We start from the raw sequence: 16,922 nt of genomic DNA, 5'->3' as shown, positions 1-16,922 counted from the left end.
GGTGAGAAATCACCATGTTGCCAGCTGTCCCCTATCTGACTTCTGCCCCTCGGAAATCTTGGACAGTTTTTCAGTGTTCCACAATATGGAGATCTCTCAGGCGAAGTATTAACTCTTGTTTGGAGACTAAAACTAGACACATGGCATAGAAGACAGCAGAGGAATCGGGAGTGGGATGTATGGGATCCCTTTCATCTCTGGCCATTTTCCCCTTCAAAATTATTTCCATAAAGTAAAAGATGGGTAGAAAAGTAGACAGAAAGCTTTTGAAAGAAAGAAAGAAAGAAAGAAAGAAAGAAAGAACAGGGAAGCAGCTAGGGATGGGTAATGTTTTGCAGCCTTGTCTCTACTGCACCCTCAGGCTGGCAAGAAACTGTTCATACATTTACTGTGTGTTAAATTTAATTTGATCCTCAGCCAGTCTTTCCACCATAAGCTGTACCTGGTCAGACAAGCACAAATATTTGGGGGATGAGGGATCATTCTGCAACTTCAATGATGTTGGTAAAATCCACTTGTTTGCTCCGATCACATTTCTGTCACTTCTTGGGTCCATAAAATACACCACAGTTAACATGAGCCATATTGAAACCCAGCCAGATGGGCGGGGTACAAATAATAAATTACAATTACACAGAGTCTCTGCTGTTTTTATGTAACTTGCTCTGGTATTACTTTTGTAACGAAGAGCAGATAATAAATATTATGAATAAATAGGCATCCGTGGGCATTCTCTGGCCACGATCCACACTCAGATTCATGGTAGATTAATTTAGGGCATGATAGGGATCATTTCCAGTTTTGTTAAAATACAATGCAAGTTCTAAACGTGAAGTGTCAGGAGGACCAGTTGACTGACTACAGGACAGAAGGAAATATTCGTTGCATGTTATAATGTTCACACACTAATTTCTGAGTTGTTTTCGTTGTCTTTAGCAGTCATTAAAAGAGCGGCACAGACTCTTGTCCAGGCAGCGGGAGGATGCCAAGGACCTGAAAGAGAACCTGGATCGGAGAGAAAGGGTGGTGTCGGGTATTCTTTCCAAATACATGACTGAAACGCAGCTTCAGGACTACAAGCACTTTGTACAGGAAAAGACATCACTATTGATTGAACAGAAGGACCTTGAGGAGCAGATTAAGTTTCTTGAAGAGAAACTGGAGAGGTTGGAGAAGAGTATTCCTACTTAAAGCCATATTAGCAGGCCACTTGGTTTCATGAATGGAGCGACTGTGCTAGAACTCCATCTGTATCCATGGAAACATTTAAGAAGGGAGCAAGGCTGTGTTTGGTGACTTCACATAGGCATCTCCGTGCCTCAGTGCTGACAAGGGCTTAATTGGCCCAGGCAAACATTTTTAGGAGAAAGTGACAAAACCTTAATTGTAGGTGGCAATGCATTTTATCTTGGAATGACTGATGCAATGTGTATTGCCTTTCATTAATGAGCTGGTGCGCTGTTTTTCTTTCCTGAAGACTGCTGGTCTGTTTCCAGACTGATATCATCCCAATAAAGAATATATAAGTATCATAAAACGTTTTCCTCTTTCTGGATGGAGTGGGTATTTAATTGACAGGCAACGTTCATGTTTAAATGTGAAACGCCATAGCACCAACTCTGTGGCACAACACTTGCAGGCCTTTTAACAAACTCCTTTTCTAGTTTAACCACAGGGCTTCCCTCTAACAAAGGGAGCAGCTTGCAGGGCCAATAACTCTGGGCTCTATGAAACAGTCATAAAACCCAGCCTGGAGCTATTCAAGTACTAGAATTGTTTCTTCGGAATGTGGGTGTGCAGGATGTTGAGGAACACCCCTTTCCACCTGCCTTGCTCCCCTACCTTACTCTTACTAGGTGTGCTTAAAATTCTTTGCAATTCCCCATATACAGCCATATCTTTTCCAAAATATGTACCCAGATTTTATATGAAATAATTGGTATCCTATGAATGAATTTTTCTGGACAGCATTCCATTTACCGTATTTTTCGCCCTATAAGACGCACTTTTTCCCCTCCAAAAATGAAGGGGAAATGTGGGTGCGTCTTATGGGGCGAATGCAGGCTTTCGCTGAAGCCTGGAGAGCGAGAGCGGTAGGTGCGCACCGACCCCTCTCGCTCTCCAGGCTTCGCGGACCTCTCCTCAAGCAGCGGGAACGTTCCCACTGCTTGGGGAGAGTTGCCGGCATCCCGAAGCCTGCAAGCGCTGATCCCAGCACGTGCAGGCTTCGTGGATCTCTCCCCAAGCAGCGGGAACATTCCCACTGCTTGGGGAGAGTTGCAGGCATCCCGAAGCCTGCGCGCGCTGATCCCAGCACGTGCAGGCTTCGCGGATCTCTCCCCAAGCAGCGGGAACGTTCCCACTGCTTGGGGAGAGTTGCCGGCATCCCGAAGCCTGCAAGCGCTGATCCCAGCACGTGCAGGCTTCGCGGATCTCTCCCCAAGCAGCGGGAACGTTCCCACTGCTTGGGGAGAGTTGCCGGCATCCCGAAGCCTGCAAGCGCTGATCCCAGCACGTGCAGGCTTCGCGGATCTCTCCCCAAGCAGCGGGAACGTTCCCACTGCTTGGGGAGAGTTGCCGGCATCCCGAAGCCTGCAAGCGCTGATCCCAGCACGTGCAGGCTTCGCGGATCTCTCCCCAAGCAGCGGGAACGTTCCCACTGCTTGGGGAGAGTTGCAGGCATCCCGAAGCCTGCGCGCGCTGATCCCAGCACGCGCAGGCTTCGCGGATCTCTCCCCAAGCAGCGGGAACGTTCCCACTGCTTGGGGAGAGTTGCAGGCATCCCGAAGCCTGCGCGCGCTGATCCCAGCACGCGCAGGCTTCGCGGATCTCTCCCCAAGCAGCGGGAACGTTCCCACTGCTTGGGGAGAGTTGCAGGCATCCCGAAGCCTGCAAGCGCTGATCCCAGCACGTGCAGGCTTCGCGGATCTCTCCTCAAGCAGCGGGAACCACCGCTGGGCTCCCACGGCTTGCAGAGAGCTGCCTGTTTGGGGGCTGGGGTCGGGGGAAGCTCGGGCTGCCCCAGCCCCGCGCCTGGGGGGGAAATAATTTTTTTCCTTTATTTCCCCCCCAAAAAACTAGGTGCGTCTTATGGGCCGGAGCGTCTTATGGGGCGCAAAATACGGTAATTATAACATTCATTCCTTAAGAAGCAACAGACATAAGAAGCTGCCTTATACTGGGTCCAACCATTGGTCTGTTCTGATGGGTGCTGGCTCCAGGGATTTGGCAGTTCTTGACCAGAGCACCCTCAATGCTCCACACACACACACACACACACACCCGCAATGTGGAAGAGGCAGGTCATTGCCTAATAATTCTCTTAAGCTGAATCTGATCTTCTTGAATACTCTGTTTAAAATGGAAATGATAACACTGTTAGAGTGCCTCTCTGCTGGCCTTGGCCAAAACCCAACTTTGTCATTATAGATTGTTGGGTGTAGAGGGCATAACTTTCCACTCGGCTAATCTATTCCAAATGTTGGTTGTGTTTAATACATTTTACAATGATTGATATATCAAAATGCTCATTTTCTCTGATGCAAGGATCTTTCCTCTCCAATTGCAACATAAAAATCAGAGTGGGGTAAATAAATACACATGGCATTTCTAGGCATTTAAAAATAATTAAACAAAAACCAAGTAACTCAAAAACATAGGGTTTGGTGCAATATACAGCTCCAGGAAATGTACTCTTCCAACTGGCCATATGCTATGTTATGAATTGTTTTGCCACATCTTCCTTTCAAACACCCACCACCATTTGCACATTTGTCGGTTACTTTGACTGCCTTTGTCTAACTGAAGGACAAGGAAAGGGTGCTGAATGAGAAAAGGACAGAACCGGTGGACTAGAACGATCAGTTCAAGACTAGGATGGGGAACATAATGTTGTTGGAGTACAGCTCCCATCATCCCTGACCAATGGCTGTGGTGGTTTGGGGCAGATGGAAGTTGCAAGTCCAACAAAATCAGAAGGGTCAGTTGGTTCCTTAAACCAGAGAAAGGAACACTGCAAGTCTCCAGTGCTTAATTGCAGTTGGGATGAGCAAAGGGGCTACCTTTCGGATCTGGATTTACTATCAGAGGTAATAGCCTTTGCTCTTACAATCAACAACCTGAGATACTGTGTAGGAGAAAGAGCTAGTATCCCTGACATTAAGCTCAGTTCCAAGGAAACCCTTTTGCCCATCACAGTTGCAATTAACAACTGAAAACTTGCCCATGACTTAGGCCAGGGGCTGCAACCTAAGGCCCATGGGCCACAAGTGGCCCACGGGAGTCGTTTAACCAGCCCACGAGCAACCCCCAAACCAAGCCGCCTTCTTAGTGAGAACCTTCCCGACCCCTGACTTAGGCCATTCACATCCTGTGCTCTCCCACTGCCTGTTTGGGAAGCGGTGTGCACATGTTAGCCACAAACCATATCTATCTTGCATCTATTCTATTGTTTCTTACGAAATACTGCATTTTAATGCATTTCACCCCAAACCAGCTTTGATCCAAAAAACAATCCAGTTGCATTTTGAGCCACAGCCTTTGGTCTCGTCCACACTCCCACTTGTCCTGTGCCTATAAACCACGGGTCAGAGGAGTTTTCTGCTTGTCCCATGCTTTCTAGGCATGTATCTGAGTGGTTTTGCCTTTGACCTGCTGCTTTCCCCCGGGAAACCTGCTCTTTAGTGCTAAATCAGAGCAAACATCAATCGGGAGAAAACCCAATCAATATTTGCTCTGATTTAGCTCTAAAGATTGGGTTTTCTCAGGGGAAAGAGACAGGGCAAGTGGAAGTCTGGATGAGCCCTTAGCTGCAGCAGCACAGTCCTAAGCACAGAGATATAAGCTCCATTGCGTTCAATGAGGCCTGGAACCTGTGCAGATGTTATTACAACTGGCTATGCTCTGCAGCTAATTCCTCTACCCTAGTGTCACATCATTTTAGGAGTACATCTCTGGGAATACTGAACTCCAAGCATGCTAACCCCTGTACCACAAGACACTTGCATTTGAGGAACTTTTGTCTCTGTCATTTGCTGGAGGCTGTGCATTTACATATCCCCTGCACTGGTGAATGAGCACCTTCTAGTGGCAGCAACAGATCCTTTTGCTTGTTCCTCACATTACTGTTACACCAAGTGACTATGACCTTTTTTTCTGCACTGTTGTATAGCCCAGTAGCTGTGAATCAAACTGGCCAGTTGCTACATGCTGCAGTCTACAGGTACAGAAAAGGGTAGCCACAGCACACATAGAGAAAGAGAAGAAACACAATATTTAGCTCAACAACTTTCCTGTCCTGATTTTCAGTGTTTGAAATATGGGAACCCTACCTTACAACACAATATTTAGTATTAAACATCCTGCTTTGCCTTCTCTGGATTCATTAGTCCAGGGGTATCCCTTCCCACACACATAAACCCTCCCCAAATGTGCTCTGCAGGGTTTGGGGGAACCTTCATAACAATTTTAGGCTTTGCATGGGGCTGGAGAAGAGGGGGTGAAAGGCCAATTTGTGCAGAAATCCTTGTGCTGATGGGAGATTTGCTTAGTGTGACATTGGCTACAAGCCTTAGTTTAGAGAGCTGCTTTAGAAATGATTACTGTTTTTATTTTTAATGTTAATATTAATATTCTGGTCTTCTGATTGAGGATTGTGATATAGGTTTTGATTGTTTGATGTTTGAATGCATTAGCTGCCTTAAGTTTCTTTCATCCTTAAGTTGGTAGAATATATGTTTTAGGATAAAAATACAGAGGCTGAGGCCACTCCGATTCATGGAGGTTTGGGGTCAGGGCAGTGGCGTAGCGTGGGTTGTCAGCACCCGGGGCAAGGCAAGTAATTTGTGCCCCCTAACCCGTGGATTTGCGCCCCCTAACCCTAACCCCCAGATGTTGCGGCCGGTGCGGCCGGCCCCCCCTGCACCCCCACGCTACACCACTGGGTCAGGGCTTGCTGCTTGCGCTCAAATTCCTCTTGGCAGGAATTTCATACTATTTCCATTTATTTGGGCTGAATTTTGAAAGCATAGTCTTCCTTCCTTTCCCTTTCTTTTTGAAGAACAAGGCAACAGAAAAGCAGCAAGAGCAAAGCAGAAGTACAGCCTAGATCTAAGTCAGGCATTGGCAAAGATGCCTCCGATCAAAGGTCTATCTTGCCCAGGGTTGGGGAATTTGCTTCATCCAGAGGACCACATTACCTCATGGGCAGTTTTGCAGGGGCCACATGCAGACGGTAAGCATGGCTAGAGGCTAGAAGTGTGTCGAGCAAAAGGTGCGACTTTTACCTTTGTACTGTAAAAAAACTGAGGTTTCTACACACATACAGCCACATGGCAAACACATCTCTTTAGCCTCCATCCAGGCAAGCAGTAGGCATCATCCCAAACGCGGGATGCATGCCAGCCATGCAAAGGCACCTGAGGAGGAAGAGCGAGGCTGTTAAAGGGTCAAGCCTGGGGAAAGGGGGCGTGGCCTGAGAAGGGGCGTGGCCTGGAGGGGTGCATTCAGTCCTGTGTCCTGACTTTCCTCACCCTGATCTAGTTCATCATCTTGTTTCCAGGAAGCATGGAAATAGGTACAGATAAGGGGTCAGAATATTTGCAGTTTGTGCCACTTTTCCCGTGCTTATTCATAAATGCCTTCCATCCTATGTCCACGTTGGTTTATGGTTTTCTATTTTTAATCCATACATAAATTGGATTAAATTTGCCTTTAAAGATTATACAACTCTATAATTTTGGAGCATATTTTCTGCACATCTCTAAATATAATTTCTCTTAAAATGCACATTTTTGAGATGTTGTTTTTGCAAAGAGCTGCACTGCAAAATCTGGAGAAGGGCCAAATCTGAAGGCTACCTCTACACTTCAGCTCAGGAGGAGGAGGAGGAGGTGGAGGAGCAGATCAGTTCACATCTGAATTTGAGAAAGATTTAATTCCTCAAGCATCCCCACCCACAAGGCTCTCTCTCTCTCTCTCTCTCTCTCTCTCTCTCTCTCTCTCTCTCACACACACACACACACACACACACACACACACACAGAATGTAGGTTCACACACCAACTATCACAGTCAAATAGACAAATTTGTAGAGGCTGCTATGGACTTAGATCAGCAAGATGTTAAAATTCCATATACCCATATAGTGCAGTTCCACCCCTGCAAATGATACAATTATCTTCCCCCTCCCTCCCCCGTCTCATAGTACTTGACTTAACATAAGATAATCATGGGTCATAGGTGGAAGGTTAAGACAGCAGCCACAAATTGCTAAATGTTCACCCCCCCTGCCTTCAGCCATGATAGCCAAATATGCATTAGATTAAGCAACCGAGCTCTTTAGATCTTGCATTCCATAGCCTGTTCAAAGAACTGGAAAATTACTGGTTTGCAAAGCTACAGGGGACTGTAACCTCCCCTTTTGCTCAAGCGGCTTAACCAGCTGGCTCAGTTATTACACACATTTCAAAAACTATATAAAGAAATCGATGCGTTCCATCGCTACTTCCATCCCACAGGATCTGCAAGCAGCCTGGGAATAGTCACTTATTATTCATGTGCGCCTTTTCTCTTAGAGCTCCAAGGTAACTCAGAGCTGAAAAGTAGGTGTCAAGAGAGAGTGCTTTCTGGTTATGTAAGGTTTCATAATTCTGATAAAACAAAGTGCAGTGCAGGCAGTAGCAGGAGAGGTGGGCGTAGAAATAGTAACAAGTGAGATGGGGAGGGAGATGCACACATACAGGCAGGAATGGGAAGCAGGTGAGCGGGTAAGAGGCAGAGCAGGACCCAAAGGAATATGCTGGCGCTGTTTTTTACATTAAGAAGCACCTGTGTGGAAAGGGGAGGGTGGGAGGGGAAAAGTGGGAATGATTGAAAGTGCGCTCGAGTGGCAGGTACAGTGGTACTTCGGTTCTCAAACTTAATCCGTTCTGGGAGTCCTTTCAGCTCCAGAAACAGTTCGAAAACCAAGGCGTGGCTTCCGATTGGCTGCAGGAGCTTCCTGCACTCAACTGGAAGCCGCGGAAGCCATGTTGGACGTTTGGCTTCCCAAAAATGTTCGCAAACCGTAACACACACTTCTAGGTTTGCGGCGTTCGGGAGCTGATTTGTTCGGGAGCCAAGCTGTCCAAGTACCAATGTACCACGGTACTTGAAGGTATTACGATTTTCCAGACAATAGCATGTGTGAACTGGTATACTCACAAATTCACACGCAAATCAGTTTAGTGTTTTTAATTGGTGTTCCCTTAAGATGGCCTTTGAATGCAATCATAATCAAGAGCACACGGTCTCCTGTGGAGGCTAGGCTAAGGTCTTACCTTAAAAATGACTGGCCTCTGTAGAATTCCTGCTTGTTGCTCTATTTTTGAGGTAACGGGTGAGTATCTGCAAAAATGCACAGAGTTTTGTATTAGCTGCATTCTCAAATGTAACTTGGAGCAACATGGTGGAAAGTGAGACTGTGGGACCAGGTGCTGATTGCTGGTGCTTAGTACCATAGTAGGTTTAGAAACAGTGCAGTTTTGCCATGCTGTACCCATCTTGCAATGTCCGGTAGGTGAGACTAGGGCATGAACACACAACTATTTTAGATAAACTTTATTATTATTATTCGTTTTTCACAATTTTACACATTTTAACTTTAACCATTTCAAACATTAAAATAAAAGGTTCTTTTGAACCTTTGGAACTCCTTCCCTTCCTCCATGGGTTCTATATTTAAGATTAAATTCACTGCATCTTTTACCGTTGCCCATCTGTTATATATCCATAATTACCATAGTTGATTCCACATTACAAGTGTCATTACATCCCTGCCAATGATTTTAACTCTTGAAAGTGGTCTTTTCTATTTTAGATAAACTTTTACAGGGTTCTGACCATGGGAAGTGTAGTCTACTTTGTCTCCTACATATAGGGATAGTTTGTTACCTCTGTGTAATTATATAAACTGAAGTCACCCCTCTAGAGTCTAAAATGGAGACTGTAATGTTGAAGTTCACCAAGGAGTTTAATCAATGTCTGGGCAGATTGAAAATGGGAAGTAACATAATGAAATGCTTCTTTGTACAGATTTTTTTTTAAAAAATTACTACAAATGGAAATCTAGTCTGGGGAATGGCTATACTGAGCCCCTTCCGCTGTCATCTAGTTTTTCTAAGGAGGAGCTTTCATCCCATGTGCATACTGTGGAGATACAGCACAGATTCAGACACAGATGCATTGCCTCCATTAGGACACTGCCTGCGTAAGTCTTTCTCTCTCCCATCATGGGTAATGTCTCCAGATAAAGCTTTCTATGCCCATCAGCAACAGAGAGCTGTGTGCAGGTGCACTGAGTGATAAATGCTTTGTGGCTCACTCTTATCCTTTTCATAGTTCTCTGCAAAGTAGCTGTAGAATGGAAGATTAAAACCCTTCAGTGAGCCGTACAAGTCTTAGCCTTCAAAATCTTATTATACTGTGTGAAGTACCAAATATAATTCCTCCATGGAGAACATAATGAACTAGACATGTGCACTTTTTTATATAATGGTAATCTTGGTGGGATGTGAGAGAAGTTAGGCATCTATGTGCTAAAATCTCTCTGGCTCACGAGTAAAGCACAGCCTCACAGCTCTCTTGCTGAAGAGCATTAGGAAGAAGGTAAAGTAGAGAGCGGCATTATAAAGAGTCAAACCACTGCCCCCCCCCCCAGCTCAGTATCTTCTTTTGCTGACTAGCATTAGATCTCCTGTTTTTTCTACAAGCAGGGAGCATTCCTGGCCCTATCTGGAGATGCCAGGAACTGGCCTTTTGGATGTAAAACATGTGCTCTCCCAGTGAACTAAGCCTAGCTCTCTGATGATATTGCTACATCCTGTATAAAATATATCTGTGTACAGCGCAGCAGAAGCCCATAATACAACCACAGCCTTCAGGTTACTAACTTGTGCTGCTTCAGATTTGTTACATCCAAGATTCAAAGGCAGAAATCAAAATGATGATATCACTGATGCTATGTTTGATTGAATTACAAAACAAGCAGCACACTTGGGGCTTGGGGCTGGAAAAGTACTTTCAAATGTTGCTGATACAACATCTTCAGGTATTTGGGTCAGGCATGCAGTCCAGGATTCTGCCAAAAACACCCTCCTGCAACATGGCGGCAAGGCCTTTGCACAATACAGCCTCCGACTCCTCTGGCTTCTTGTCTGCTTCAGATTCCTCCTGCAGCTTGTGAAAAACTGTTCTATGTTTGGAAATACTCACACCAAATCAAGAAATAAACTGACATGTGAAAGTGTCAAGAAGCTTGTTCCAATCTGGGGAAAGCTTCAGTTTTTAGAAGTTCGTGATAAATATGATAAACATGAAGAAGCAGAAACCGATAGATCAGATAAGCTTGCACCCATTCTCACAAAATCCAAACCTCAATTATTCCATCTGAAACAGTATTTATGACAGTATTTACCCACCAGTGCAAATTGTGACTTCTGGTTCCAAGTGCAGGCCCACTGAGGTCTTCCGCGGACACACCCCCATGCAAATCAAAGCATAGGTGCTTTGGAGGGGACTGTGCTCTCACACGCCCAAAAATTGAGGAGTGTGCATTCCATTGTGTCTGGGCTCTTCTTCATCTGGATCTCTAAAGCTTCATGACTCTAAGGAAATAAAGGAGTTGTGACCCACACTGTGACATGGGATGCTCCCTTGCATTGAAACCCCTTCTCATGTGGCATCCTGGCTCCATTCAGATTCCCCATGCACACACCCAGCAGGCCATGTGTTCTACTTTACAGGGTAAAGTTGGAAAGGCTGTCTGGCCCAAACCCCAGCTAAAGAATCATAAAGAGGGAGAGCAGTTGGTCAGCAGTAGGTTGCAACTGGGTGGCAGAATGAACAGGAACACAGGTCGCCTGGTAACCATCTTCCTTAGTATGGTGAGATGTACTGTATTTCTATTTAAATTATAGTAATTAATTCCGAGTTACAACTATACACAAAACATTAGCAGATGCATTTTTGTCTCTTTGAAAATAGATACTCTCTTTTGTTGTCCTTTTGTGTGTGTGATGCATAAATGGCCACCTACACAGCAACTATAACCTGTGCATTTGGACTTTCGCAGGCCTAAGCTACTATCTCACCTTCTGCAAAGTTCAAAGCCCTTCTGGTTCCTCTTGTGAGCAGCTGTGTTGCAGTGAGATCTCTGTGTGTGCAGCTCTCTAGATTTGGTTTTGCATTCCGGAGACTCCAGAGTTAATTTGCACGTGCAAACCCTCCACACCCTTCCCTTTAATGCACCAGGCCAAGACATGGATTCTGGCTGTGGCCCTGTTAATTTATAACTGCACAAACTGAAAAGACGCACAGCAGCAATCACACAGGGAGGCAGTGCTGGTTCTGAAGCAAAACCAGATCCCGAATTCCTAAAATAGCTCCCCAGGGTCCAACCAAGTCCATAAATTCCCTCCACCCCATTGCCAGCCGTGGTAAAACTTTGTCTGAGCTAACTCTTAGCTTAAAGGTGAAAATGCTGCAAATTATATTTCAATGTGGATTTTGAATGTTCAAATTACCTATGCAGAGTATTGTTCTGTATCAGAGCAATATAAAACACATCTGCTTGGGGGACAGAAGAACAACCATCTGGTTTCACTTTGAATACTGTATCTTCTGCTTAGCCACTGGCAAACTGTGGGTACAGCTTCAGAGACTGTTTTCTATCTTCACACATATGCCTCACGTATCGTTTTTCTTTGGGTTCTCTCTTATACTACTGGCAGTTCTGCTGCTCTCTATTATACAAACTAACCTTTGGTCTCATATCTCCTCTAAAATTTCAGTTGCGTGGATCATAGACTGCAAACTAGCAGGTGCACTTAAGAGAAAAAGACAAACAATAACTTTAGCCATTATAAGAAGGCATCCCACAAAGTGAAAAGTAGGGCCAGTGATTAATCAGGGGCAGGACCCAGGAAACGGAAGCAGTAACTAACCTCAGCATCATAAGCAGGGTCTGTCCCTGCTAAATGGGGGCAGAAGATGCACATGCTCATCTGTTTTCACTGCAGACAATTACTACATTGTGCCTAGCCAATGGCCTGCACCAAGGGCATCCTGTGAAGATCCTCATTTAGAGGTTTCTTCATTACTGCATTGGCCCTGGAAACATCAATTGCTGTCACGGTGCCCGGCTTTACTTAGATTCACATGCAAATCAAACAACAAAGCAGACCAAGGGAATGTAGGTCAATGTAGCCAGAAAAGCAATACATAGAGCAAGGGCCAGAGAAAACAAAATCTATGCACATAGTGAATTAAAACAATGTTTTCATACAAGTAGTGCTGCAATCTTTCATGCTTTTCTCTCCCATTATTCAAAATAGGGGTCCACAATCATATACAGCTATTTTTCATCTTCAACGAAGTGCAGAAAGTAACCAGATCTCAGAGTACCTGCAGAGCCAGGGTAGAAACAACTGAAGGGGAAATGGCAAGCTGCCATCATTTTCAGAAGTTGTGCAACATGATTCTTTGTGTGTTTACAAAATACTCATAAGGGCTGCACAGATGATCTGATTGAAACACAATTATTTTTAAAAATCTGAGTTGCTTTAAAAAAAATGTATATTAGATCTTTTTTTAAAAAAAAACTTCTGTTGCAGTATCTTTTTAAACAAACTGAGCGGGAGTCACCTAACCAGCCCCATCCATGGAAGCTCTGTGTAAGGACTTCTGCTTGCACAACAGGGCTTTGCCCCCCCCCCCACCTTCTCCTATCACCTGCACACTTCCTGTACCCCCTAAAATTAGTTTTGGGGATTATTAGAACCCACCCAGAACAGCACTTGAGGGGAGGAAGGGGATTGTTCTATCTGTCAAGCTGCAATGTACAATGGAGCAGCTGGAAGATCGCAATGTTGAATTCCACCCCATCAGATTTTTAAAAGAAAACTAAATTTAAAACAAGTATGTCGAAAGCTACACTAATAAATCCTAAACACTAAACCATGTTCATCTGTGAAATGTGTGGTTCCAATTCAGAGTTGAGCATTTACAAGCAAAAGGATGCTTATGCTTGCATTAATAATAATAATAATAATAATAATAATAATAATAATAATAATTAAAGTTAGTTTCCCTTCTAAACCGGTTTTTAAAAGAGATACTAGTCAACAGAATGCACCACGTTCCTAATCCCTTGGAAGACTTAACCCCAAACCTGAATCCCTGCCACACTTCCTTCCTCATTATGTTGAGGAAATCCTTAGGAGTCCATAAATGGGCCACAGTAGCTTAAGGAGTCTTACACATCTAGTGATAGAATCTTTAAGCCAAGACCAGAAGTTGCACATTTAGACTTCATTTCAATTCTGCACAACCATATTTTCATTTCTTTAGAGGACAAAGGTAAACACCTACACCTAACTGAACTTTAGTCTGTGGTAGCTAGGTGTGGGCACCTTGCAAAGTTAGGCCTCAGGACAAGCATGTTTATGGTCTGGTGACAAGATGTGCTCTGCCTACAAATTCAGAATGGTTGTTGCAGAGTCACTGAGATGGCTGGAGTGGGGCACTGTGGCATCCTTGTGTGGTTGTGATGTAAGGGTACGTGCTGGGGGCCCCTCCCTGGAGCTTCATGCGTGGGCAGCTTGTGGGTATTATTCATACAGTCCTGACTGGTTGCCACGAGAGGTTTGGGCTCTGCGGGAAATTTCAATTCAAATTTTCCATTTTCTAGTTCTGTGTTTTTCTCGTTCCTTCTGAAGCTGTGCACACACTTTGGATATTGGGGGGGGGGGTATTCTGCTGGTGTAAGCAGTATTGTACCTCCAGTGCAATATGTCCTGATGTAATATGAGCATAGGATTGTTACATTACTAACCTGCAGTGGGAGAGTTTATGTTATTATCAGCATGACAAAACAATTACCTTGGGTAATAGGACAAGAATTTTCTCATACATTTCAGTAATCATAGGCTGAATTCTTTGTATGCTTTACACTGAAGGAAATGACTAGTTGCTTTGATGAGGACTTTGTCAATGCAAGAACCAAAAGATTAATCCCACACATTTTTATAATAAAAAGGAAGCTCTGTTGGGACTCTGCTCCTTTGAATTACCCACTGACTCATTAATCTTCTATACCTTTACAAGGGTGAAGTAAGTCCTATCAAACCATTCAAAATTAGGTAGACAAGGGAGCACTTCATTTCATAATATTCAGCGAACACCTTATATGAGATGTTTTACTTTCTTGCAACCATAGAATATATGTACCATATCAATTTGATAACGTATTTTCTTTGCTCAGAAGGAACAAACTGATTCATGGCTATGCTCCTTTTATAATCTAAAGTAAAACACATGAGACATTGTGAATAAAGGGGGGTTTTTTGCTTCCCATTGCGGTAGTTATATATAATTTGCTTGTGCAGAACAATTACTTCTAGTATAATGAGAATGCTGTTATTTACTGCTCATTCACTATGTTAATTAACTACAGCTTAGGTAACTGAAGTGAATTAATGTCATTGTTCACTAGAAATGGGTAATGAACCATCTGATAACATCATTGATTCATACAGTTGCAAAGTCTTTAGGGGGGGGGAATATTCTCTGTACTGCTAAGTCCCTGCCACACCTTACAACATAATCCAAGTGGATGTCATAGGCGCCGACTCCATGGGGCTTGAGGGGGCCCGAGCCCCCTCAAAAATTCGTTTGGGGGGGCTCTGCCCCCCCAATAATCTCCGGCGCCCCTCCAGCAGAGCGCCATCGCCGCCCCTCCCCCAGCCCAAAATGCACAGGATCAGGCTGCATGCCTCCTGCCCTCCCTCCCGAGCAAAAGCTCCACCCAATTTCCGCTCCGGAGCTGATTAATAGGCGCAACACGCTCTCCCCTATTCGCTCACGAGGAGGCGGCGCCACTTTACAGTGGTACCCCGCAAGACGAATGCCTCGCAAGATGGAAAACCCGCAAGACGAAAGGGTTTTCTGTTTTGGAGGCGCTTCGCAAGACGAATTTCCCTATGGGCTTGCATCGCAAGACGAAAGCCCATAGGGAAATGCTGGCGGTCGGGAGCAAAGACTTTCGCCCACAGCCGGCCTTCAGAAGAGGACCTCTTCTGAAGGCCGGCGGGGGGCAAAAGTCTTTGCTCCCCCCCGCCTGCCTTCCCCCCCGCCTGCCCCGGGCGATCTTAAAATGCTGGCGGGCGGGAGCGAAGCGTTTGCTGCCGACCCCCAGCATTTTAAAATCTCCAAGGGACAGCAGAGAAGTCTCTGTCCCGGGGAGATTTTAAAATGCTGGGGGTCGGGAGCGAAGCGTTATCTGCCGACCCCCAGCATTTTAAAATCTCCCCCTGTCCCGGGGAGATTTTAAAATGCTGGGGGTCGGGAGCGAAGCGTTATCTGCCGACCCCCAGCATTTTAAAATCTCCCCGTGTCCCGGGAAGGTTTTAAAATGCTGGGGGTCGGGAGCGAAGCGCTGCCGACCCCCAGCATTTTAAAATCTCCCCGTGTCCCGGGAAGGTTTTAAAATGCTGGGGGTCGGGAGCGAAGCGCTGCCGACCCCCAGCATTTTAAAATCTACCCGGGACACGGGGAGATTTTAAAATGCTGGGGGTCGGCAGCGCTTCGCTCCGACCCCCAGCATTTTAAAACGCTGTTCCGAAGGGGGGGTGGGGACACCTGCCCCAGCCGCCCCACTTCGGAAAGCTGTTCCGAAGTGGGGAGGGGGGGCGGGGACACCTGCCCCAGCCGCCCCACTTCGGAAAGCTGTTCCGAAGTGGGGCGGGGGGGCGGGGACACCTGCCCCAGCCGCCCCACTTCGGAAAGCTGTTCCGAAGTGGGGAGGGGGGCGGGGACACCTGCCCCAGCCGCCCCACTTCGGAAAGCTGTTCCGAAGTGGGGCGGGGGGGCGGGGACACCTGCCCCAGCCGCCCCACTTCGGAAAGCTGTTCCGAAGTGGGGCGGGGGGCGGGAACACCTTCTGAAGGCGGGCAGGGGGCGAAAGTCTTTGTCCCCCCTGCCTGCCTTCCCAGGGGCTTTTAAATCGCCCCGGACAGCGGAGAAGTCCTCCGCTGTCCGGGGCGATTTTAAAATGCCGCCCGCCAGCATTTTAAGATCGCCCCGGACAGCGGAGAAGTCCTCCGCTGTCCCAGGGTTTTTTAAAATGCTGGGGGTGGGAAGAAAAGCCCTTGTCCCCCCCCAGCCTTCAGAAGAGGTCCGGGGACAGACTGTCCCCGGACCTGGTCTGAAGGTGGTTTCCCTAGGAACGCATTAATTGATTTTCAATGCATTCCTATGGGAAACCGTGCATCGCAAGACGAAAAAACCGCAAGACGAAGAGACTTGCGGAACGAATTAATTTCGTCTTGCGAGGCACCACTGTATTTGCATATTCATGAGCTTATTTATTATTCATGAGCTTTCCCGGGCCCCCCCCCCAATATTTTTTATAAGTCCGCGTCCCTGGTGGATGTTGTTGTTGTTTTTTTACATTTTAATAAAAATTTTCAGTGGAGTAAGGGAAATGGGGAAAAACCAATGAAACAAAAATAAAAGTGTTCTGAAAGGTAATCCAAATGCTATTTGTTATTCAGTGGTTGACTTTCTCTCTCTTTTCCTGGTAAGGCTCTCATGACTTCCATGGGTATGTGATTAGTAAAAAAACCTCAGCATGCTGTAACTTGGTGTATAAATGCAGTGATGCCAAAAGTGTCAGCTGACATGGATAATATAGTTCTGCTGGTCACATAGTTTGGGGCTGCACTGAATGAAGTTAGATTCAGAGTAGCTTGATTGAAATTAATGAGCCTAGGTTAGTCATGTCCACTAATTTCAATGGGTCTACTCTGAGTAGGACTAATGTTGGCAATAACCCAATGTTCTAAGAAACCCCTAGTTTCTTTAAGGAAAACTACTACAGAGTTGCT

The 16,922-nt window shown here is 45.7% G+C and overlaps 1 protein-coding gene and 1 long non-coding RNA gene across 3 annotated transcripts in view; one reads left to right on the top strand and one right to left on the bottom strand.

Annotated features, from left to right (window-relative positions):
* Positions 1-1,537, top strand: part of SHROOM1 (shroom family member 1) — a 43,127-nt gene extending 41,590 nt beyond the window's left edge. Inside the window, exon 8 of one of the 2 annotated variants that reach the window (XM_081179593.1) lies at positions 940-1,537. In XM_081179593.1, the coding sequence (XP_081035719.1) occupies positions 940-1,191 (252 nt within the window). In that variant the 3' untranslated portion in view covers positions 1,192-1,537. Of the gene's footprint in view, positions 1-936 lie in introns of both variants that reach the window. The other variant, XM_081179592.1, reaches the window with a different exon arrangement.
* Positions 1-16,922, bottom strand: part of LOC308579191 — a 33,022-nt gene that overhangs the window by 3,537 nt on the left and 12,563 nt on the right. Inside the window, exon 2 of the long non-coding RNA XR_014004354.1 lies at positions 8,319-8,385. This is a non-coding gene — a long non-coding RNA (uncharacterized lncRNA). The remainder of the gene's footprint in view (positions 1-8,318; positions 8,386-16,922) is intronic.

The sequence above is a fragment of the Podarcis bocagei genome (assembly GCF_964188305.1).
Source record: "Podarcis bocagei genome assembly, chromosome: 2".
Classification (NCBI taxonomy): Eukaryota; Metazoa; Chordata; class Lepidosauria; order Squamata; family Lacertidae; genus Podarcis; species Podarcis bocagei.
Note: the sequence above shows the minus strand (reverse complement) of the source record. Positions and strands in the feature narration are given on the sequence as shown.